The sequence below is a fragment of the Camelus dromedarius genome, chromosome 3, assembly GCF_036321535.1.
Source record: "Camelus dromedarius isolate mCamDro1 chromosome 3, mCamDro1.pat, whole genome shotgun sequence".
NCBI lineage: Eukaryota > Metazoa > Chordata > Mammalia > Artiodactyla > Camelidae > Camelus > Camelus dromedarius.
The window spans coordinates 12,103,948-12,128,062 of NC_087438.1; the positions used below are offsets into that span (position 1 = coordinate 12,103,948).

The 24,115-nt window shown below is 46.4% G+C and overlaps 1 protein-coding gene across 1 annotated transcript in view; it reads right to left on the minus strand.

Moving 5' to 3' along the window:
• Window positions 1-4,437: 4,437 nt before the first annotated feature.
• MYO10 (myosin X) overlaps window positions 4,438-24,115 on the minus strand; it is a 192,799-nt gene continuing 173,121 nt past the window's right edge. The window contains exons 28-41 of the mRNA XM_031443472.2: window positions 22,943-23,038; window positions 19,958-20,051; window positions 19,189-19,244; window positions 17,346-17,488; window positions 16,727-16,921; window positions 15,573-15,730; window positions 13,398-13,521; window positions 12,678-12,975; window positions 11,835-12,042; window positions 10,995-11,131; window positions 10,033-10,153; window positions 9,173-9,625; window positions 7,416-7,607; window positions 4,438-5,916 (exon numbers count right to left, since the gene is read on the minus strand). Of these exons, the coding sequence (XP_031299332.2) occupies window positions 5,815-5,916; window positions 7,416-7,607; window positions 9,173-9,625; window positions 10,033-10,153; window positions 10,995-11,131; window positions 11,835-12,042; window positions 12,678-12,975; window positions 13,398-13,521; window positions 15,573-15,730; window positions 16,727-16,921; window positions 17,346-17,488; window positions 19,189-19,244; window positions 19,958-20,051; window positions 22,943-23,038 (2,377 nt within the window). The 3' untranslated portion in view covers window positions 4,438-5,814. The remainder of the gene's footprint in view (window positions 5,917-7,415; window positions 7,608-9,172; window positions 9,626-10,032; window positions 10,154-10,994; window positions 11,132-11,834; window positions 12,043-12,677; window positions 12,976-13,397; window positions 13,522-15,572; window positions 15,731-16,726; window positions 16,922-17,345; window positions 17,489-19,188; window positions 19,245-19,957; window positions 20,052-22,942; window positions 23,039-24,115) is intronic.

A 24,115-nucleotide genomic window follows, 5' to 3' on the forward strand; every position in this document is an offset into this window, starting at 1 on the left:
GGGATGGGGGTAAACTATGCCACATGGAATGGATTTGGCCATAAAATATTGAGGAAGTATTTGGGTTTTAGTATAGCTTTGTTGTAAGTGCAAGATTCCAGAGTTAGATGAACCTGGATTAGAATTCTCTGTCCATTGTCGTTTTGTGCTTTTTCAGCCAGTGTGGGAGATTACAAAAATGGCCACCATTCTCCAACCTCTTGTTGAGTGACTTTGCAGCTACTTCCATCAAGCTATGGAGTGTTTCTCCATCTCTTGGCTCTGGTCTGGCACTGGGCCTTGCTTTAGCCAGTAGAATGTGGCAGAATTAACAATGTGCAGTTTTGAACTTAAGCCTCAAGAGGGCTTTACCTGTCCCCACTAGCTTTCTTGAGACCTTGCCAAATCTGTGAATTAGCCAACGCTAGCTAAACGTGGGATAAGAGACCCTGTGGGGCAGAGCTCAACCATCCCATCTGAGGCCCCAGCCACAGGAGAAAGCCAAGGCTAGATCAGTGAAGACGACTGGCTGCAGCTGCCCTGTAGAGTCATGAGTGAGACTTGCAAGGGGACTGCCCAGCTGAGTCCAGCTGATCCCAGCTCAAACTGCTCCCCCTAGAGAATCATAATTAAAGGATCGTTGCTTTAGCCACTGGATTTTGGAGTGACTTGTTATATAGCAAAGCTGCTACAGCTAAAGAAATTGCTTTCTAAATTCAGATATCCTCGACACAAACTAGGTTTTCCAGCACCTGCATCATGGCTACCGGGAGGACTCAGACGATCATAGTGCACCTGGTACCAAACCTGAACCATAATATGTGCTGAGCAAGTGGCAGCTGATGCCACTGGTCCCATCAGAGAGATGGTCAAGGAAAAACAGTGAAAGGAGAGTCTTAGAAGCAATTACTTAGAAATCCACACTCTGCTCCCTTTTGCTTCATGGATTTTGTTTGTTTGTTCCACCAGCATGTGCCTACACTACATATCACAAATCTGCATTTTTTGGGCTCATTATTCACCTTTGAAAACTCTTCTTGCATTCTTGTTTTCTGGACCCTTGAACACATGCAATGGTCTGTATACTCTCGCTATAGGTACAGTCAACTTCCTGTTTCACATATTTCTGTATTTTATTTCCAACTAGGCTCTAAATAAAGACAGTTCTTAGGTTTCCTTTGTAAACTGCACAGAGATAGTGCTTTTGCTTTTTTATCCAAACAGCAAGAATTTAATAAACACTTAGTAAATTAAAGTCAATTAAATTTTGTTATGGTTGGTGTTATCTTATCTCTAATCAAGAGACTTACTCAATTTTCTCAATATCAAGTCACTAAGTAAACTCATGGAGAACAATGCCCCCAAGAGATCAGAGTTATAGGAATAATTCATTTCCTCTCCTGGTGTGTCAGTGTGACAGGAGGGAGTGGTGACAACTCCAATCTGGCAACTGGTTCCCACCAAGCAAATGTCTGGGTGCCTCAGCAGCCGCAGACCCTGTTTATGTCTCAAACTGCTAATCAGCTCTGATCCTGCTATTACTTGAAGGAGAAAATAAAAGTTCCTGGGAAAACTAAAGATAGGAACCAATTATATACTTTGAGAACATCTTTAATTATCCCACATCATTTTTCCTTCACTCAAAATGCTTCAGGCTTTCTAAGCGCTTTTTTTTTTTTGAACTTCCTTTAGAGGTTTTTCCTCTGAATAAGATGGTATCAATTTTTACTGACAAATTATGCACTGATGTATCCCTCCCGCTATGCAGGACCCGGCTCCTACCAGCTTTAGGGAGCCAACCACGCATCTTGTTTCAACTCTGTGTTCAGCAATGTCATCTTGGAGCTTGAAATCAGCCACGGTGGGAATACTGCCATCACGAAAACCAGCAAACAATACCAAGGGGGACCATTTCTCCTGGGAGAGTCCATTGATGAATGTCTGCCAGCCTAACACTGCTGCCAGCGAGTGCTCCACTCCGGTGTCTGGGAATTACAGCTCTCGTCATCCTGAGTTCAGACACAGGGTTTCACCAGGAAATGCCAGGGTCACCTTCCCACTGCTGGGTAGGAGACTGATAAAAGGGGGACGAGTAGAAGAGGGATATATTTGGATTTGTGTTTGACAAGAAAATCCCTCTGGGGTCTGGTCTGTGGAGAAAAGCATATCTGGGTGGGGAGCAGGTGGGGGGCATCAACGTGAAAGCATGGCGACCAATGAAGATGCTATCTGGGGCTAGCGCCAGGGAGCCAAAGCATGGCTTCCGACGACTTTTGCCCTGACACGTGCTCCACACCATCTGCACCTCCACACCTGTGCTTGTGCCCCACCCCAGTCCTAGTCACATCGACCTACCTGCTTTGGGCACCTGGAACACTTCTTCCTTGAAACTCACCTGACCCTTGCCGTGTCACCTTGTTTGGCCATTTAGTATCTTCAAGCGCATTTGTCTGATCCCCATAACAACTTCTTGAGGGGCCTGGGATGGGACTGGTTCACTATGTCTGGCTAAGCAATGTTCCCGGCAGGCACTATTCTGGATTTCTTGGAACATGGGGAGAAAGAAGTTTCTGTTCTGGAGAAGCTCTAGTCACAATCTGGGGACTGATCAAGAAGAAATGAGAAGTGATGCTAAGCCAATCTGTGCTGATGAGAAATGCAGGGAGGGAGGTCAGGGAAATCATTTGAAATAGTGGACAAGAAGCATGAAGCAACCATCTCAAAACTGGGAACTATATTCCTTACCTAACACATGGAATCAAAATTCTAACTATTGCCAATAATTGGTTACAAAGGAGATAAACTTCTATTACTACCTAAAACAAGGGTTCACAAACCCTTTCTATAAAGGACCAGAGAGTAAATATCTTCAGCTTTGCAGGAGGTCCTGTCACAACTGGTCAACTCTACTGTCGTAGGGCAGTCACACCGACAGACACCACACAGATCAATGGGGAGAGACCTGTTCCAGTAAAACTTAATTCACATAAGCAGGTGGCAGGTTAGCTTTGGCCTCTCGGCTAAAGTTTCCTGACCCCTTACCTAAAAGATCAAAATTGTATACTTTGAAAATGGCAAAGCCAAACGTAGAATCCAAGTCCAATACTTTCCAGCATATCAGGGTGCTTTTCTTGGTTGCATGAAAGACATAAACATGCTGATTCAATTTAGTTTTACATCTACCTGTTTTGTTCCCCATTAGATAATAAGCTTTCGGTGGGTGAGGATTTTCATGCTCTTTAAAGCACGTATTTTTTATACCCAGTAGACAAACTTTCCCAGGCTATATCAAAGATCCCAACGGATGAGAGAGATAATACAGAATTTTACTACAGCATACATGTGACCTCAACTTACAGTGCTGAGTAAAAAGTCTTATAAATAAAAAAATGTTTGCTTTCTTAGATTTCTAAAGTCTTTTTAGAGAGAAAGTAAATGAACTTTTTAAAGCTGTCTGGGACACTAAAAAAGAATAAGGAATCTCTATAGGTACTATGTGGAATCAGACCTAAAATATTCTGGGAATAAAGCAAAAGCACAGAAGAATTTATCTTTTTATGTGTTTTAAAAAATACATAAAAGGGGAAGGGGATGGAGATATATATGTGAGTATATATTTGAAATACTTTTGAAAGGATATTCAAGAAAATGATAAAAAAAAATAGTTGTTTGTGGGGTAAATGGGGGGATCATGGCTGGGAGGAAAAGGAACTTTACTCCTACCGTTTGAATGAAAAAACCCCACCTATTCTCTTCCAAGAGAATTAAAAATTAAAACAAGCAAAAAGTCAACTAGGTGTGCACATAAGTCTGCAGTCATGTCATGCTTCCTATCGATGCCTTTCTCTGTACCAAGCACAGACATTCAGAATTATTCCACTGGCCACATTCAAAACTATTAATATCACAAATGACTGCATGTCAATCTGGTGAAATCAGAATAAACCCTGTGGATGGTGGAAACTCTGACAAGGCCACTCCCGGACACAAGCCGAGGTGGGAGTGAGTGGTAAGAGGAACTTACCAGGTTGGGGAACTGGTGCTGCTCACTGAGACCCACGGCCCCAGCTAGTTCTTTGGGTCAGTCAGTTACTCAACAAGCTACCATGTATTCCGCTCATGGAGATACGGGCTACAAGCGGGTGGAGAACCCTGACTCCGTGATCTTGGGTCTCAGCAATAGGAGATGATCTGACATCTGCACTTCAAGTCCTTAGATCTCTGTGATTTCATTGATCTTGTCTTTCACCTTCTCAGCTTCCTTAGAGCCACGTTCTGTGTTTCAAAAAGCAGCTGAGATGTCTACAGGTTTGTTTTTAGACCTGGTGATCAAGTGCATGAAACACACAGCCTCAACTCTTTGAAGCCAAAAGCATTAAACCCAAAACACAACAAAAACACCACCAAGAAGCCCATTTGGTATCTAGAGCCAGCCCAATAAAGAAAATATACTGCACATTAGCTAATATCTTTTATTGTCAGACTTTGAGCCAACAAACAATGACTCCACATGGCTGTCTGCAGGGGTAAGGCAAATTTCTTTTTGCTTTGTGGGTAGACTTAGTTGGCCTAAGTCTTTACAACTTTTCTGTATAAAAATAGAAGTCCAAGACCAGATTATTTCTCCTCTGGTCATAAATGCTGATTTATTTACAGGGGCCTCATTCAGACCACCATTATAAACTTGGGGTAAAATACGTGTGTATTTTATTAAAGCCTCAATATTGAATATCTGGGTTCTTTAAAGATTCGCTCACGTGTTCCACTTTCAGAGAAGGCAGCATCTTTCTTCCGAATTCAAACGTGGTCATGTCACAATCTACCCAGAGTGATATGAACTAACCTTCAAGGAAACATTTTTTAACTTATATCTCTTAGAAACTAGAGACTCCAAAATGACTTCATACAGTTCTAAAAACAGCCCTGGGGCCCGCTGTTTGAGTGGTTTATAAATAGTTACTTGAAGGCTGTGTATCTGTTTATAATACAGCAGACACAGACTGCAGATGTTGCTACCTGTAAAACAAAACTTGACTCAAAATGGGGCTTTCGAAATACAGCGAAGACAGGAAAATCCAGGATTCTGGTTTTTTAATAAAACCACTTTGGAAAGTAACCGCTGACGACTCTTACGCTGAACCATTCAAATGTACAGACGTTACACCATTGCACATCCTCTTTCCCTTTGCTTTCAATGCTCGTGGAACAGTGATTAAAGTGATGAGTTTATGAACACATGCATGCACAGGCAGGCACATACACTTAAAAGATGAGACAAAGAGAAAAAGTTACTGCATGTCCCCGCGAGGAAGGCTGCCCGCAGCACTCCAACTAAAATAGACTGTCCCCTCCCTCTCCCTCCGCCCCCCACCCCCCACTCCCTCACCTTCCCACGAAGGGGAAATCAGGCTGGGAGGTTAGTGCAGAAGTGATGGATAAATGCTGCCCCCCCACCCCCAAGCTTAGTCAGTCTCCCCCAGAAGGGGGGTTAGCATCTCCCTTCAGTAGCACAGTTAAGGTGGATTAGCATTTGTTCCACAAGTTAAGGCACTTCTGGCTGCTTTGGTGGCAGCGTGGGTTTCATTTCCTCTCTTTTTAAGGCCTGGGTCATCTAAGAGAAGTAAAGCTTTGGAAATCGGGTTAAGGTTGACAGCTTAATGCACGATCACTGGCGGGGACAGGGCGAAAGGTCCCCCGAGACACCTCCCTCCAACGAGGGGCTTCCAGGAAGCCTGGGCAGCCCCGCTTCGGGCTCCAGGCGCCAGCGCCGGCTGAGCACTCGTGACCAGGGGCGGCGCGGGAAGATGCCGAGTTCCCGTGGGCTCGCGGCCGCCTTCACCTGGAGCTGCCCTGGCTGCTCACGGAGCGCGACGCGCTGTAGCGCTTCTTCACGATCATGCTGATGTAGGCTTTCATGAGCTTGGCCACGTCCACTACCTGCCCGGGAAGCAGAGTCGGCACATGGTCAGGAGTCTCTGCAGGTTCAGGGGGCCTGTCAACCAGACGGCCTCAGCCCGACCTCGGCAGACCAACCCGTCCTCCCAGCAAAAGCCAGCAGGTAGCCTGCCGTGCGAATCCATGGGGCAGGCTGCGTGCGCACGAAGCCAAAAGGTCAGCTGCTTTCCCCTATTCCTAGGCAGGGAGAAAGGGAATCCTGGCTTTGCCAAATAGGACGTTGCCACCTGGTGGTTGCCTCATGGAAAACTGATTTTTTGCATGTAAAATAAAGCTCCCACCCGATGACGCTTAAGTGTGTTGGTATGATTAGGGCCGGGATTACTGTTCCAGCTCAAAGAGTCAGCAACAGAGCCCACAAGCACAGCTTTTAAAGACTGGATCATATTGTGCTGGTCAGCTCCTCATGATGCAGCTGGAGAAACAGAACTAAGGTGCGAACCCCAGCCCGCACCCTTCTCCCCGCCCCCCCCCCCGCACATGCGCAGTTCTGCTCCCTGCCAGCTACGTGCTCGCAAAGAGCTATTTCACGATGCGGTCACTGTCCACTGTCGCCTCTCCTGGCCCGTCCCTCCCGATGGCTGGCCTGGATCTCTGTGAAGACATCCTACCTGGCTGCCATCTCCCTGTTCTCTCTTTCCTTCCAATCTCACCCCACATTATGTTTGTAAAAGCACTGCTGTCACACATCATGTCACTATCAAAGATCCCAGGGCAGTTCCCTATTGTCCACTAGAGTTGACCAAACCCAGCAGCCTGGCGCCTGGGACCCTCCAGTCAAAGGCCCCCACCTCTTTCCACCTCACTGCACATCTGCCGCCAGCCTTGTCTACCCGCACCTGTCCCTGCCTGCATCCTTGGTCTGATCACGGCCTCCTACCACCTCCTCGCCCTCACTTGACGCCATCAGTCCAACGAGCAGCGTGTGATTCATGCTCATTTCCCACCTCTGCCTGAGAGCAGCTCCCTGGGTGGAGACCTCAACAGGCTTCGTGTGTTATTACCATTATTACATTTTGAGCTTTGAAGTGGATGGCATACACACATAGAGGTGTTCTGTGACTTACTGTGAGCTAGAACTAGCTATGCCCAGGATGGTCTGCCCTCTCTCCCTCCTGCTCTGTGGACACCATCAGATCCTAGTCTCAAGGCTGTGATCCACTTGTCTAGTTTGGATTTTTTGCCAAACTATTTAATTTTTTTTGGATCTCTGTATCATTTCCCTTTTTCTTTTTTTCCTCCAAAGGTAAGACCCCCCTGATACAAGGGAACCAAATTTCTCTGTTGCAAAGGTATACAGAAGAATTTTGGGGTTATCAGGTTTGGGCCTGCGGGAGACCTGCAGCTGAGAAGGGACCTGCAGGCTGTATTTTCATGTCTTAAAGCGAAATACCCAAATAAAATCACTTGGTCAAAGGCTCCAGGACACGAGGTGCCGTTGTTCTGTTTCGCCCAGGTCACAGACAAGAGTTGCCTCTTACCTCACTGGTTTCAAAGAGCAGCTCCCTCTCATCGACAACGATCTTGTACGTGTTGGCCAGGGGGGCCCCAAAGGAGAGGATGTGCTCGTACTGGAAGACTTCTAAGGGTCTTCCCTCCCCGCGCTTGTAGACAGAGACAGCGTCGGCGCTGACGCCCAACCAGAGCTCCTGGGGAAAGCCGCCCTCCTTGCACTGAGGGGCAAGAGTGAGTGTAAGAGTTAGACCAGAAACAGAACACGGGGGCCACAAGACAGGCTTTAAATCAAGCCCTCTGCACAGCGTACTGAAGGCATTCAACGTGTATTTACACCAGGGGAACTGAAATAGGAGAAACAGTATCTCTTCGGCTATCTTGGTTGATTTCTGACTGGCTGATCAGGCCTGTGCATATGGGGGGATCTCGGTGGTCAATTCCAGCATCTTGCTGGGACTCTCCACATCATCACCCTCCTGGCCGTCTGAATTAGCTACACAGGGGTGGCCACAGCCAAGGAACTCAACAATGATCCCCCAGCCAGGTCTACTCTTCTGTCTCTAGTTCTGCCTCCAATCCTGTCCTGAGTGATTATTCTTCAAATACAAAATCCAGGATCACAGAGGAAAATTCTCCACATCTGTGCTGAGTAGCCAGCAATGAGCTTTTGTGTAGATGGTGGTTGATCTCACTGGCTTAACAACGGACTTTCTTGCACAGATCAGTGGAGGAAAATAGGAGCCTGGATGTGCAGGATGACAACACAGGGCGATGGGAACCAGGAAGGATCTACATTGGTGACTCTGAGATGACGAGGTTCTGGTACCAAGCATCTGATTTATACTTAAAAACCAATGTAACAGAATTAACCAACCCAAAGATAGCACCCAATGAAAAGTCATGAAAGGATCTTAGAATATACAATAAATATTTAGATTTTTTACAAAGCCTCATTTAAAAGTTGTCAGGTAACATGCTGAATGACTATGGTCATTAGAAAAACACATGCTCATCTAAACCAGGGGTTGACAAACTTATCTGTTAAGGGACAGGCAGTAAATATTTTAGGCTTTGTGCTTTCTGGCACAGCTACTCAACTCTGCTGTTTGAGTGCGAAAGCAGCAGAGAAAAATGCATAAAAGAATGAGCATTGCTGTGTTCCAGTAAAACTTAATTTTCAAAAAAAAAAAAAAAAAAAAAAGGCAAGCAGGATTTGGCCCTCGTGCTGCAGTCTGCCAAGCCTTGATCTAGAGTATTAATAAGATTTTCTCTCAGTAAATAGCCTACTTAAAATATGCATGTATGTATATATACACACATGAAATCAGTACTGGGTTGATGCTAATTTTGCCAAATTCCAATTGTGTAACAGAAATTCTTCCCTGCAAACAGTCACGGGAAAAAATAAAAAAGTAAAATCCAAATATACCCCAAATTTGACTTTACGTACATTGTTCTAAAAACTGGTTAATGCAGATTTTCACCAGCACTTTTTTTATTGGGTCTACAGCTGGTATAAGGAAGAATTAGAAGTTACTTAAGAATAGATGACATCTTAATTTTCCACTCACTTCTAATGTTACAAAAGCATTTACTATAAAGGAGGAAAAAAACTTGGGGTGGGTGGCTGGGAGGTTGTTAAGGATAAAATTGGGGGGGGGGGTGTCTAACAAAAGAGGGTGAGAGCGCAGTGTTCCACCCGGCCCTCCCTTCCTCGACTTGACCATGGTCTCACTGACTCAGGTACCCCCTCGTGTCGGAAAATGCAGCAGCCAGCCCTCACCTCCACATCAAAGAGCGTGGATCCGTATCCAGGCCACTCCTTGATCAAGGCCATGTACTTGGCCATGGCCTGTTCTTGGCTCATTCCCTGGAATTTCTTCCACTTGTCAATGATGCTGGCTCGAGCGGAGGAGACCTCTTCCTTGACCCACATGTCCAGCATCTGCTCCTCCTCCACCTTCTGCCGCACAACGGGCCCCGTCCGGAAGCTCCGCCTCAGCGTCCCCTCCAGGAAGCTGGTGCGCCTCCTCTCCAGCCGCTCGCACGGCGTGAAGGTCTTGGTGGACTGGCTGATGCGGGCCTTGAGCCTCTGCAGCGAGTATACCTCCTCGAGAGGCGGGACCGCGGCGTGCGGTGTGTGGTCCCCCTGCAGGTACTGGAGCCGCAGGGCAGCGAGGACTTGCAGGTTCTCCTCTGGGGCCGGGTAGTGGCCATGGATGACGGCTTCGTGGGCCTGCAAGGAGGCGGGCAGCGGCTTTATGGGCCGGACACTGCGTCTCTAACAGGATGCCTGCCTGGCTTGCTCCCTTATTCCATTAGGATCGCTATCAAAGGCCACCTTCCCGAGAAACCGTACCCCAACCCCCCTTTGCTGCTTTAAATTTCTCCCTGGCTCGGATACCATCTAACACATATATTTTATTTTAATTGTCCCCCCTCCACCTTCAACCAGAAGTTCCTGGTACAAAAGTTCAAATAGTATGTGTCAAAGTTTCATTCTACAAATGAATAAAAGAGCAGCCGACCCTGTCCATGCCAGGAAATCTACTCCCATACGTGATTTGGAAGGACTAGCAGTTAACGTACGAAGGGTATTAACAGGTTTCAGCCCTGCTGCAGAGGAACCAGAGTCCCACTTACCTGTTCAAACATAAAGGCAAATTCCACGCTGTCTTTTGGCACGTTGTCTGTGTCCAGGAAGCAGTAAAGTTTGAAGTAGAACTTCCAGGGCTGGTCACCCACCTCTGATGTGGCAGCCAGCCTAGACAGAAGTCGAGAGGGAGACTCAGAAAGCCAAACGAGACATGGGCCACGGGTGACCCACAGGGAGTTCACTTTATATGGTGTGTTCTCTCTAAGGCTTCATTCTGTCTGTGCTCAGATAGCAGAGCGCGTGGAGGTGGGAGGGAGGGAGGGAGAGGACACGCAGGAAGAGTGAGGCTTCTCAGAGTTCCCTGCTAAGCTGTTTACCCAGAGGTGAAAAGCATCCTTTCATCCTGGTTTTATCTGACAACAAACAGGCAGCCTTCAGTTAAACTGCACCAACAAGTCTTTTCTGCATGTCCCAGTCTAGTTAGCCCTAGCCAAGCGTGATGCTGGATCCATATAAAGAAAAACAACACCTATTTCTTCATTCCTTTTACCAACTCTCCAACTACAATATTTATAAAAGCTAACACGAATATTAGGGAGGCTGTGTTTATACTGAGTAGGAATATACTTTGTGCTACTAGGGGGACATGAGAGCCATAAATAAAATATTATGGCTCCAAGAGATACAAAGTGTGGTTGGAAGAGTTTATTAACTGGCTTCTGTCCACTCCGGCTAATGACAAGTGAAAACCTAGAATCAGAAAGTTCCAAGACAGTGGGTACAACAGGGGGCCAATAGAAAGAATGGGGTAGATGAACAATGATGGCGAACCCTATTTGAGACAGGGGCTCCATCTAGGAATCAAGGAAAACAGGCAACAAGGGGAGGTGAAAAATTAAATATGCTTCAACATGGGCAAAATAAGGCCCACTCAAATGTGCACCAAAGGCAAAAACGGCACAGAAGTTCAAACCTTCTTGAATCTGCTGGCACTTGGAAGGGAGCTTACTTCTCAAACTTTGCCAACACATCGGCCACGATGGTCCGGCTCTCGATGGCTTTGTCGACGTGCCCGTTGTACTCAAAGAGTGCGAACATGTTTCTGCTGTCCTCCATGGCCAGGCCCCGGATCAGCTTCTCCACCACCTGGAAAACACAAGGTCTTCAGCTTCCGAAGCTGTGGTTCTAGAACGTGCCTTCATCAGAACCCGGAGGGAGCTGCCAGCCAAAGTGAGGGTCCAGGCAGCCTCCTAAGGCTGTCGGGGTGAAATTTCAAAGGTGCTGTTTTCCCTTGTTCTCCTGGCATCAGTTCTCTCTCTTCCTTGCCACAAAGAACTGGCCCAGCATTTGCCACTGGTAGGCACAGAGGCTGGGCCCGTTTCTTGCAAACCCATACTAGGAGGGTTTATGTGGAAACTGAAGCCCTTTTGTCCAACAACTTCATGAACTCATAGTGACTTTCACCAACATTTCTTCTACACGAGCTTTTCTGGGTTTTACTGAACTATTCCTTTTAGCCAATTGGTTTTATAATACTGTTTAAATGTTAAAAGAAAAAAGATAACGTGTCCACCCGACCCAACATTCTAGGTCTTTGCGTGGCACACAGAAACACTCCACCGCAGAAGTGTTGCGATAAACCCTCGTCATAGAGGGTGTACCTGAGTCAGGGTCCACAATCTCTACTAGATATTCAGTTGCTTCTCAGATTAGCAGGTTTAGGTCCGTTTCCTCTTTTAACTGAGCAGCTGCCCTATACAAATCACAACCGGGCACAGGAGCCAACCTAACTGCACACAATTGTCCTAAGCACATGGGCAGTCAGGCGTCAAGCAGCGCCCTCCCTCACCTCCCCGGCTGTGGTGTGGGAGCTGATGGTGATCTTGCAGGAGCCTCCACCATGGCAATACACCGTGGACGTCATCTCCTGCCTGTGGATCAGAGCTTCTATTTCATCCCGGGAAGGCACGAACTCTCGGCATTTGGTTTTCTTAAGAGATTCGTAAATGAAGAGGGCGTATTTTTCCATCTCGGTTCCTGGAAACTGTTCCCGGATCCTAGGAGACAGACACTAACTGTCAGTTGCCGGATTGAGGATGGCTGGCAGTGGGGAGCCAGGCAGCTTCAACGTGCTGCAGGCCAGCGCAGCCAACGGGTCCCTGTGATGAACAGAGCAAGCGCCAGCCACTGCCTGAGCTTATCCCAGGAAGGTTTAGTCTAAAGACAGAAAACAAAAGAAAGAAAGAAAGAAAACCACCTCAAAGACCAAAGAGCCCACGTACGACTGGAGCAACTGCTGACAGCTGGCCTCCGCTGCGCTCTTGTGCTTAAAGAGCCCTCTGCCTCGTACCACTGGGTGAAAACTGCTTTTCCAACATTAATTAGACTGAATCAGACTGTTTCCACCTGTTTGATTTGGAACAAATATCCAAGCTTTTTTCCCCTCCTTGTTTATATAGGGTAGTGGTAATTAAATTCATCCCATGTCCTACACATCAGGACATTACACCAAGAATGACCGGGTCTCTGGACAGCCTTGCATGGCTTAGAGAGAAAAAGGATGGCTGCAAGCTTGCTCAGGGGACCCAGGAGCCTGACCCACACCAGGGATCTTCTGTTCCAGATCTGTGTCATCTGAACAGTGATCCACTGCACTGCCCGTGAGAACAGCACTGCCCCGGCCCCCTGGTACCTTTTGAGGTGGAACTTCAGGTACTTGAGGACCCCCCGGCTCGGCAGGAAGGTGCAGCTCAGGCACGTGAGGATCTGCCAGCTGTACAGGTTGCCCACACTGCCCGGGTGCGGCACCTGCGTGGTCTGCTTGATGAGCTGGCAGTACAGCTCGTCTCGCAGCGGCCGGAGGTCATGGCCCGTCTGGAGGATGCCCTGGATTATGGGGATGGGGTCAGACACGGATTCCAGCTGCTGAAGGGAATTGAATATCTTGATGGCCTCGTCCTGCAGTGTGGTGTAGCCTTTGTCTTTGAGCACTGGGAAAAGGGAAACAAACACAAGTCACGTGAGGGGCTCGGGGAAGGTGTCATCCGAGCAGCAGACCAGAGGAAGGAATGAGGACGAGAGCTAGGCCGTGATGCAGCACCCACCACGTGTCCCGGGAACCCCGAATCAGCTGTATGGAGGTGGGCAAGGAACTGAACGATTTCACTGTGCAAAATGCTTAAAAGCTTGTCTGTTGCCAGACAGGGTCCACACTTGGAAGGCAAGACGATGGTTAGGATCTGGTTCTCTGGGAAGCTAAGGCTACTCTGAGCTCACGGGCAGCGCTGGCACTTTCTTTAATGCAACAACCCTGGCATCACCACAACCCACAGACGCGAATGTGACTGAGCTCACGAGGTGACGGGGAAAGTGCACCCCAGTGTCCCGGGTTCGGGCAGAACTGGAGACTCACAGTTGAGGTTTATGTCTCCGTAGGGCAGGGGCAGGAGCGGGGAGTGCAGGGGGTGGTGGGTGTGGCGCAGGATAGGGTTCCGCTTGTAAATCTGCTCCACCACGTCCGAGTTCAGGCAGTTCTCCTGGAGAATAAAGGAGCCGTTAGAGAAAGGCCACGAGCTTATTGCAAAAGATGTACGGAAAGGAACAAGGCCACTGCATTCTCCTGCACGTGGATGTTTTTCACAAGTCACAAAACATCAGTAGCCTAGGGATGGTGGGGGGACTAGATGGATTAATCCAGCATCAATCATTTCGACACCCAGAAGCCATGTTTGAAGACGAATCACACACATTTTCCTCACATAGCTCATTCCCTTTCTCTCGTACATTTGCATACATTTCCCCACATTATTGGAAAAAGTCTTTCCTCTGGAGATGATGTATATTCAAAAAAGTTCATTTAAACATCTCTTGCTAATTATTTAGCCATGAATCGCTTGGCCACATCATATCATCCTTATCTATAATTCATTTTAAAAATACAGTTTGCTAGTTCTCTCACGGGTCTTCCGTATTCTCTGCCCGAAAACGACACATTAGTATCAGTTGAGACTGCTCGTCCATGAGCCTCCTTTCTCACTCCTGAAATTTGAGAGCTCCTTGCAGAGAATTTCATCATGTATTTAAGTTCTTAAAACATTAATGTGGGATCTGAAAAAGCCAAAGTCCCTTTTAGAACTTTAAATAAACAGAAAAGCTGGGGGAGAGGCGATGAGTCATTTCACTGCGGGAACTTCGCTTCCACTATGAAACTTATGCAGTAACACCCAATCGAAAACCAGGGAGAAAAAAGTCTAAATTAATTAAAAAACTAGTGCAGCCTTAATTAGGGCAACTTGTCTCATTTCTTAAGAAGCAATTGTTTCATATTTAAAAATTCTATTTATTCTTTTAATGTCTGATTTCCAATGAGTTAGTAAATAAAAGGGTAGATAAGATACAGCTTTGAAGAGAAAGTGTGCTCAGCTGGTATGTGCTGTTTTCTCTCCCTTCTCACAAGAAAGCTTCGGAAAAATTAATTTGAGACTAGAAATGACATTATTAGTTTCAAGTGCCCCGGGTTCCATGGACAGCTCTGCGGTTTGTAGGAGAACTGACTTGCTGGAATTTGGCTCCAAATACCCAGAAAATGTATCATTTTGGAATTAAGAGGCTGACTTGAAATTGGTGGGAAATCATACACTCCCGATCTATTAGACCCTCCCCGCCTTTACAAAGGCGCAGTTTACCTCCTGGATCCGATTAGTTAACTTTCTTTGATGTACGTCAGTCAATAAACACCCGCCTCACTAACATTCTGGCGTCCCTTCTGTCACAGCTCCAGCTTTTTCCTCTGTGTAGGGAACCTGCCGACGCAGGTAACTTGGAGGAACAGCAGTAAAAATAATCCCCTCCACCTGCTTCCGCATCAGGGCCGGACCTGCCGTGTGTGCAGCGCACCCAGAAAGCCCCGTGTCTCTGTTTCCACCCCTGGAGAACGAGCGCGGTGACCCTGGTTCGCGGCCGCCGTCTAATCGTTCGTTTGTTTGCTCAGTCATTCAACAAACACTTACTGAGCAACTGATCTTTATAAACAGGAAATTACAATTTAATAAAGTCAATGTTGGTCCAGAGCTCTGGGGGCTTCTGCCAGTTTAGAGGCACCTGATGAGGACTCCACGTTTCCTAGACCAACCTGGGCTCTCTGCAAACCTACCTGTGTGGTCTAGAAAGCACAGAGTAAAAGCAGAACTACTGTGTTCCTCCTAGAAGGTACCCCAACCTGGGCTCAAGAAGAGCCTGTGACACAGCAGGTCATCCCCAACACAGATCGCACCACATCCCTGTGATGGGGAGCCCCACACCCCAACTGTAGACCCCTGTCCTCTGCCCGCACAGCCCAACAATCGCGGCTGCCTCAGTGGCAACATCTAACACCTCCCCAGAGGCAAGATATTTCTAGCATCCAGTGTCACCTGCAGTCCAGCACTTAGATTTTTAAAAGCCGGGATACACAAAGACAGAGTTAATGAAGAGTTAGTTTTGATTACAGGAAGAAAACGAAGCCTGACTAATGCTGACATCATGATGTTCCAAGGGTGAGAGTCGGTGAGCGGCTATGAACCACCCCGGGGAGCTGGGCTCCTCTCACCTTGATATCCTGAATCAGCTGCTGGGTAGGGGTGTCGATCGGGGCCTTGGCGTCGGTCACGTTTTGAATGGCGCTGGACCACCTGGTGGCCTCGTTGAGCAGCTTGGTGTAGAGTCGGTAGCAGTGCTTGCGTCCGTACACGGTGACATTCCAGTAGCCTGCGAGAGTGGTGCACACATACACACACATGCCAGCCTTAGCCTTGGGGACCAAGAGGCGTTCCTGTACTGGGGTCCCAGAACGCCAGTGCCCATGTCATCTCCACCTGAGCCCCTTTATTATTTAATTCAACAGCTACTTGCTGACTTCCTCCACGTGCCAGCCCTGCATCAGGTAGCCAAAGACATGTGGAGTTTACACTTGAGAGGGAAAGACAAACATTAAAATGATAAGCCCAGAATTAAATCTATAACTAACATCTGCTTTAAAAGAACGACCAGGTATAAACTAAAGTCCTGTTCAAGGTTCTGGAACAAGAGTGAAAACTCTTCCTTCAGATTTCTGACTCTCCTTTTCCCTTCCTGTCTCTTCTCTTCCTTCCTTAAGAGTCTCCCTTCAAAGGAGACTCCCGTCTGTGCAAAGCAAGCCGTCTCTGTGTTCAGAGACCAGCTGTGAGATGGAATGATGTGACTATATTAAAAACTGCACGAATTTCTTTTTGAATGGACTATGTTAAAAAAAGCACACAATTACAGCTAGCGACAAAAATCAAAACAAACAATCTAGAAACATCTTTTATAATAACAAAGGGAAAAAACACGAAGCTTAGACTGCTTTTTATTCTACTGGGTTACGGTCACTGTCAGGATGACCTTTTTCAGGCTCCATTAGGACACTTGTGGTACAACATTGAGAAAGACAAAGGCACAGCATAGAAAAATAACGCTTGGGGGAAAACCTTAGTCTGTTGATATTTTATTGCCCTTACAAGAATCTCTCTGCAACTCAATAAATCAAGACCTCCTTCCTACAGTTTACACACCAAGTGCTCATAGAGCTAACCACGAAGCAAGAAGATAAATCCCCCTGTGGCGAAAGATGCACATGCTCCAGGCAGAAATCCTGCTCCTTTGCTCTGAGCAAACCTGGACCCCCTATGCTTGGATGGGGCAAGCCTCGGGCCCAGCCAGTCCTGAGCACAGCGCCCTGCTTACCGGTCTCTTTGAAGATCTTCTCGTCCGGAGGGACGACTGAACAGAGGCTGTTGAGGACCAGGGTGCCCAGTTTCAGGGCGTTCTTCTCCGAGCTCTTGTAGTAATCCAAGGAGTTGTGGGTGAGCACAAACCACCGCTTCTTCAGTTTCAGGGAAGACATCTTCGGGCTGTTTTTCACTTCTTTGTGCAACCACCCTGGAGAGAGAGATGAAAGGGTACATTCAAAACTAGGAAGAAAAGCATCACCAACCAGGTAATAATTTACGCAATGCTTGTAGTTACATTTGCTAGGAATGGCCACGGTCATTTCGTATTTGACGATTTTTAACAATTTTAAGAATCAAAATTGGGGGGGAGGATATTAGCTCAGTGGTAGAGTGCATGCTTAGCATGCACAAGGTCCTGGGTTCCATCCCCAATACCTCCATTTAAAGAATAAATAAGCAAGCCTGATTACCTCCTCCTTAAAAAAAACAAAAAAAACCACACTATTGAATTAAAAAAAAAAAAAAAAAAGAATAAAAATGACCCAGAAAAGTGGCTCAAAATGGAACCACAGCAGATATCCGTGGAGATGGAGATAGGACCCCAAAAGGAAGAAGAGCCTCGGTGGCCTCACCTCTCACTATAAACTCCTGGCCCTCCACTCTGGTGTCCCCCTTGGATCTCTGCAGCAGCGTTATCCAGTGGTGCATCTCCTCCGGCGTGTCGGCGTTGCAGTGAAGCACCCGGTTGGCAGTGATGATCACGAATGAGTTGGGTCTGAGGAACAGGGCGAGAAGGAAGCCAAACCTCTGAGCGCCGCCGAAGTCCTCACCTCTGCCTGAACCAAGACTAAATGCCTGTTTCCTGGCTTTTGGGTCACGGGGATAAAAAATGGCAGGGCTATTTGGATTTTATGTGGAGGCAAACCTGGCTCATTTCTGCAGGATTTACTTTCTGCCTCATTAACCTTTCAACTTGGAGCCACATATTCTGAAGGTCCTGGAAGGGAAAACATTTCACTGCAAAACTTTCCAGATGACACGCGGTTCCGAGAAGGCTAAATAAGGTGACCGCAGGGGAAAATTTTTTTTTGATGCCTCTCCAAGGGAAATTTCTTTCTGCCTCTGGGTATGGCCTTGGATAATATTTCTGTGGGTTGGTAACGAAATGTCTGACACCAGTAACAGAAGATCAGTAAATAGGTGTAAGTGGAACATCTTATACACTTGATTATGTCTGGCTCAAAGAGCCACCTGGATCTGTTTTTTTTCAAAGCAATCTGATGAGAGTGCACTTCCCGATCGGGGATAACATAAAAATGGAAATTTACTTTCTCCAGCATCTCTTTGTATCTGGCAATGCCCTGAGTCTCTCGTAGGCCCTTGCTCAGACTAATTCCTAACCACTGAAGCTCGTGACAACTTCTTGCAAGTTTTCAAACTGAAGTTAAGTGCTGCAAAAGTCCGAGGAAAAGGAAGATTAATAGGACTAGAGTGGGGACAGACAGGCGCTCCTTAAAAATAAAAACAAGATTTTTCTATAGTTGGGAAGGGAGAAAGGTGGGCACTTGAAGAGAGAAAAGCCTGGGGAAGGATGGAAAGCTCTCAGCAGGGATCACTACCTGTCCGGTCTGCCAGCAGGAACGGGTTTAGGAGAAGAGCGAGGCAGACGGGAAATTGACTGTCAGAACAAAAACCTGGGCTTTGATTATTCACATGACACACACGTGTTAAAAGGTTCCTGAGTCAGGTATAAGAAGGTACTGGGTGACTACAAGAAACAAAGAATCTATGGTTCAGAAGAGCCTTGTCAACAGTTGGCGTGACTCCCATCCAAACCAGGAGATACTATTTTTGTTGATCATTTGAATGTCTTTCTAAAGCTATGTTATTGAAGGCAGAAGTCAATTTCAATTCGAACTCAGAATTCGTAAGCAGCAAAACAAAAACAGAGAGAATGATAAAGACAAGGGCCACTGGGTACCTGGACTCCTGAGACCATCGCCGAAAATGATTTGCCTTCAAAAAACAAAACCCCAAACATGCTCTTTTCAGAGCCCAGATAAAGTGGGCATGTCCAGGGAAACAAATGCTTGTGTTTTTGTTTATGAATACTCTGCATATAAACTGCCATCAAAATCCTTTTCAAATTCATTATTCAAGTGTCGAAAGGGGAACCACACCCGCTCCCACGCTGGGATACAGGCATTTTCTTCCTGCATGAAGCCTGAGTTCATTCCTGGATGACTGTCTAAATTAGGTTTCCATGGTCTGCCCCTGGCACTCCAGAGATCCCCAGAGAGGAAGATGATGTAGGAGGATGTCAAGCCGGGTACCAAGAAGGAAGTCTCTGGTTCGCTGGGGTTCACCAGGTGGGAACATGCAGCCTAGAATCACTTCACACCCGGCGCACAGACGCCTGTGGGCACAGGCAGGTGATGAGGAGCCACTTTTGTGGAAAGTCTCATCTGAGCTTACCTGTCGGGGCTGTCTGAGGCGCACACAGAATCGATCAGCCCTACATCCAAAGTGCCCTGGAAAAGAGCGAAAGCAGAGAAACTGAGAGAACCACTCAAGGATAGTGCACATCATGGTAACACCCCTAGATTACAACTCTGTAAACAGGCAAACAAAAAAGACTCCTTTTTGTGTCAACTGCAAAGTAATAGTTACTTTGGAAATGCCCCCCCGACTGTCACTTAGTACCAACGGCCTCTAGACAGGGCAAAATACACTTCACTCATTAAGTAAATTGTAAATGAATCTGTCTTGTTCTTAAAATTCTTTCAGCAAAGGGTGTTTACGAACCTCTTTCAATCATATGTATTTTCTGATTTACACTACGATCTACCATGAAATTTTATACTGATGAGAAAATAAAATTATTTCTAAAATAGATTTTGTGACTGTGTATGTGTCTGAAATGGCGTGATGACAGAAGATTATGATTTAGAATTCACTAAATCCTTTGAAGGAAAGTGTAATGTGCTTCCACAGTTTCATAAAGATTGGGATTTTTTTTTTTTTTGGCTCTTTTAATGGTTTGAGGTGGAAGAATTGTCATCTATTATGATTTATAATCTTCAGTAATTTACTCCATTTTTCTGCATGATCTTTAACCAAAATATTCCTATTTCTGTCTTTAATTATTATGCTATTACTTCTTTTTTTAAAAAAATTGTCCAGATATTCCCGGTCCCCTCCCCCTCCTCGGGACGCCCTCTCCCCACCACCGATGCTCACGCACCACAGCGTTTTGCGGGTTTGCCTGCTCATCGTGCATCTCCCGAATCTCCTGGTCCGTGGATGCGTGGACCTGACTCAGCACGCTGAACCACTGGCTGTGGGGAGGAGAGAGCGGCTGTCAAGAGTGGCTCACTTCTGCATGTGCGAAACAGTGACGCCTTTCTCCATGCTCTCTGGGAAAAGGACATCTCCTCTGGGCAGCTTTGCTTTTAAGTTGCCTACTCCTCATGGGTAACCTTGGATTTCATACTACCAAGGAGCAAAGTTAGAAGAAACAGCCAAAGTTCCTTAAGGACCATTGGATGCAATTTCAGATCCATGGAAAAGCCTTTCCTCTGGCCCCACAGACCTTTACAGACACTTACTGATGATGAGTTCCCAGAGAAACTGGCAGCAAAAAAGGAAATCCTCAGTTCTGCCCCAAACACTTAGATCAAGGATCATTACTGAATATATTATACATAACCTATGGAACATTCAAGTGTCTTTTCATTTTTTCAAAGTAAATGATCAGGTAAGAAGGCCAATACTGTAAGAGCTTCATCTCAGAATGACCCTGGATGTCCATTCTCCCGACCCATTGCCAGGATGGGGTTTCCAACCATGAGAGAGGATTTCTATTTAAGCGAATAAAACCTCAGGAGAGCTGGAAATAGAAAACAATTTTCTGAAACAGAAAGTAGAAAATTATTTGGCCCAGAGAACTCTTCTACCTTCATTTCAAATGAGTTTCCATACTTTCAGCCTCCTCAGAATCCCATAATAAACAAGAGCATGTCAACTCTAGAAAAGTCAAGTGGAACAGAAGTCATGATGCAACTAGACACAATACATGCTTGAGGAACATGACCATGAATTCCATCCACCCATCATTTCATCTATACATTTAAGCGACTGTAACAAGTGAGAGGTACCAAGTGTGAGAGAGATGCTAGGGCTCTGTCTCTGGTAGGGGGCTGACCAGACATATATATACAAAAACTCCTGTAACTGAGGCAGAGGAAAAAGTACTTGGTATATAACAGGGTACTTAAGTAACAAGGTAATACCTATATATAAAGGTATTTAAGTAAAGAGGTAATACCTATATATACATATATATAAAGATAAATCATGTAAGTTATTTATAGCAAAGCAAAAAAATCTACCTCCTGTAATTCCTGCATGAGAAAGATGTGACCAAGAGTTTGAAAATACTCAACATACACTGACTCGAACAGAAACCAAGGGAAACGTCTTAATATGAATTTGTTCATCAATTCTGATTAATCCAAAGGCAAGACTTCAGTCATTGCTTTATAAAGCTTAAAAATATCCCAAATGGAACGCTGAACAACACACACATTCAGAATGCAGGCCACTTGGGACGGGACACACAAATGAATAAAACTGGCTTTGCTTTCCATCTGCCCAGGTGACGCCCTAAATCTACATCTCTCTCCTCCTGAATCAAGTACAGCTCGGAATCTGAAAAGGGAGTTTTAAAAATGTGTTCCAATTGAATTTCTTTGCTGTACCCCAGAAATGAACACCACACTGTAAACTGACTATACTTCAATTAAAAATTAAAATTTGAAAAAAAAAAGTGTTCCACTGGCCGGGGCAAAAAGTCCTTGGCTAAAAGACTCCAAATGTTAAATTTTGCAGGTTGATTATGGCACAATACAGACAGGACAGCTGCCAAACGCTGGGCCTGTAATTCAACTGAAAAGCTGTGGGCATTCCCTGGACCGCAAAAAAACACACGTGGTCCCGAGGAGTCCCAGACGGAATGATGGGGCTGTAATTCCAGGTTTGCTTGTTTTTCCAGTTTGTGTCATAATTTATGGATCCAAGCAGGGTTTTAGTCTGTTCCCATGGGAAGAATTATTTTCTTTGCCCTTAATGCTGCTACCATGGTGCTGTATCAACAGAAACATTCAAAGGGCAAAGAGTCGTAAAGGCCCCCGAGAAACCACTAGAAGATTCTAATTTCTGAGCTGAGAAGTGAAGAACACAGGCAGAGGGGTGCCACCCTCATAAATCGGAAGGTGTCCTCTGGCACTGCGCACAGTGGATGACAGGCACCTCCAGTGTAACCCTACAGACTCAAGCAGCAGCAGGGACAGATGACAGATGCTCCACTGTCTGACCCCGTTCTCTGGAATTCTATGCCACTTCTCAGCACCACGATGGAAACTGAGGTCGGAAGAACTTACATAACTTGCCCCAGCCGATGAGGGACACCGTTGTCCTTGGAGCTCAAATATTTAAGCTCCTTAAGGAACCTAAGACGCTTTGTGCCTCCGTTCACTAGAATTGAGCTTGCATTTCTTTATGAGTTATACCACCTTTTCTCTGTATCTCAGTCTCCTACTCTGTAAATTTGGATAACAGCAGTAATACTACTTCCCTGGGGGGTGGTTGTCGGAATTAAATGAGTTCATATATGGGAAGCATTTTAGAACACTGCCTGAGACAGAGAGTGAGTTCCCTAAGTGTTAACTTGCTCTTTTAACCAACTGAATTCTTCAGTATCAAGACCTTAAGCGCCCTCCAAATGCCACAACACCAGCATATATTTAAACAGCCGGTGGTGAATGTTCCTGCTTTTTTAACCCTTATGCAAACAGAAGCTGCTCTCTTTCAAAGCTCAGAAGCTTCCCGCGGGCGGCTTTCAGCTGCGTGTGGCTGCCCAGTTTACATATGCCGCTAGTGACAATAAAACCTGAATGGAAGTAACAAGCAGTCTGTCCAGGGGCATCGAAGCTGGAAATCTGGGTGCTTACTGTATTGGATGCATTTGCCCAGTGAAAGACTGCCCAGGAGACAAGCACATCGATCTCTGACGACTCTCCGTTCTTCGACCATCCTAACAGAAATACCCGACTAGAAAATCGACTGAAACCTTTTCAGAGCTGGCAGGCTGGACAGTGATCTGTGTGACACCCAGGCTGCAGAGGAGTGAGGACGGAGTTCTGACAAAATCCCCAGCACAGCGCCTCACCTGGCGTCTTCAGGGGACTCAGCAATCAGGTGGAAGGTCCGATCAGCCATGATGATGTCAATACCGTTCTCTTTGCTGGTGTTATCTACGATCTCCCTGCAAAGGAACACGGGCACCAAACGCCAGTCAGGAACACAGAATCCTTAACAAGGGGTGGGGAAAGAAATGTCACAAAACTGACCATCGAGGTGGAAACTATAACTGAAAAATCAGATACCGAAGCTCTAGAGTGGATTTTTTGCTTTTAGAAACGGTGAAGATCTCTGTGGCCCTGGGGGGAGCCAGGCTCCTCTCTGCTCCTGAAAGGGGGGGCTGCTGGGTGTGTGTGAGGGAGTCCTTGACTTTTCTAGGGAGGGGCCTCTCTCTCTTCCCACTGGCCCACCCTAGCCCCACCCCAGCTCAGGCCCTAGCGCCATGGCCCCTGCTGTGCGTGCCCCTCCCCTGACTCAGTCCTCTAACCAGAAAGCGCCCCCCCCCCCAAGGCAGCCAGTCCGGCCTGCGCCCCTTCCCTGGTTCATCACAGCTTCCCATCAAGGTCTCAGGCATCTGCGGACACCTTTGACTCAACCTGCTACAGGCATATTCATTATTTCCATTAGGGGATTTGGGGTGAAAAGCAGGATTTGGGTGTGTCTAGATCTCCATTCCATCCTGATCTCCTCCTAACACTCTCTGAGCAACACTGGAGATTTAAAATCAGTGCATGACATTAACACAATCAGGGTAAAACCCAAGCAGTGGTTAGGATCGGACCAGAGGTGGTGACAGAGCTGATGAAGGACGGTGCTGGGGACAGAGCCAGCTGGCTTTGACAGCTGAAGCAGTACGACTATTCACGGTAAAATACTTATTCCACATCTAAAATAATAAGCAGCCAGGTTTGAAAATAAATTCTCATATGACATTTTAGCTAAAATCACTGAGATGAGATAAAATACCTTATAAAAACCAAGAAGATCAGGATTCAAGGAGGAGTCTAATAATGCCTTCCTGGAGCAGAAGGAGAGGTGACCCCAATGGGGAGAGATCACCCAGGTATCTGGCACTGGAGCCACTGGGAGAGGACAATAATCTCAGGGGAAAATTGTCCAGACGATGTTATCCTGGACCAGCCACTTTGCCTCCCAGGAACTCAGTGGCCTTAAGTGTAAAATGAGGGGGTGAGACTATGAT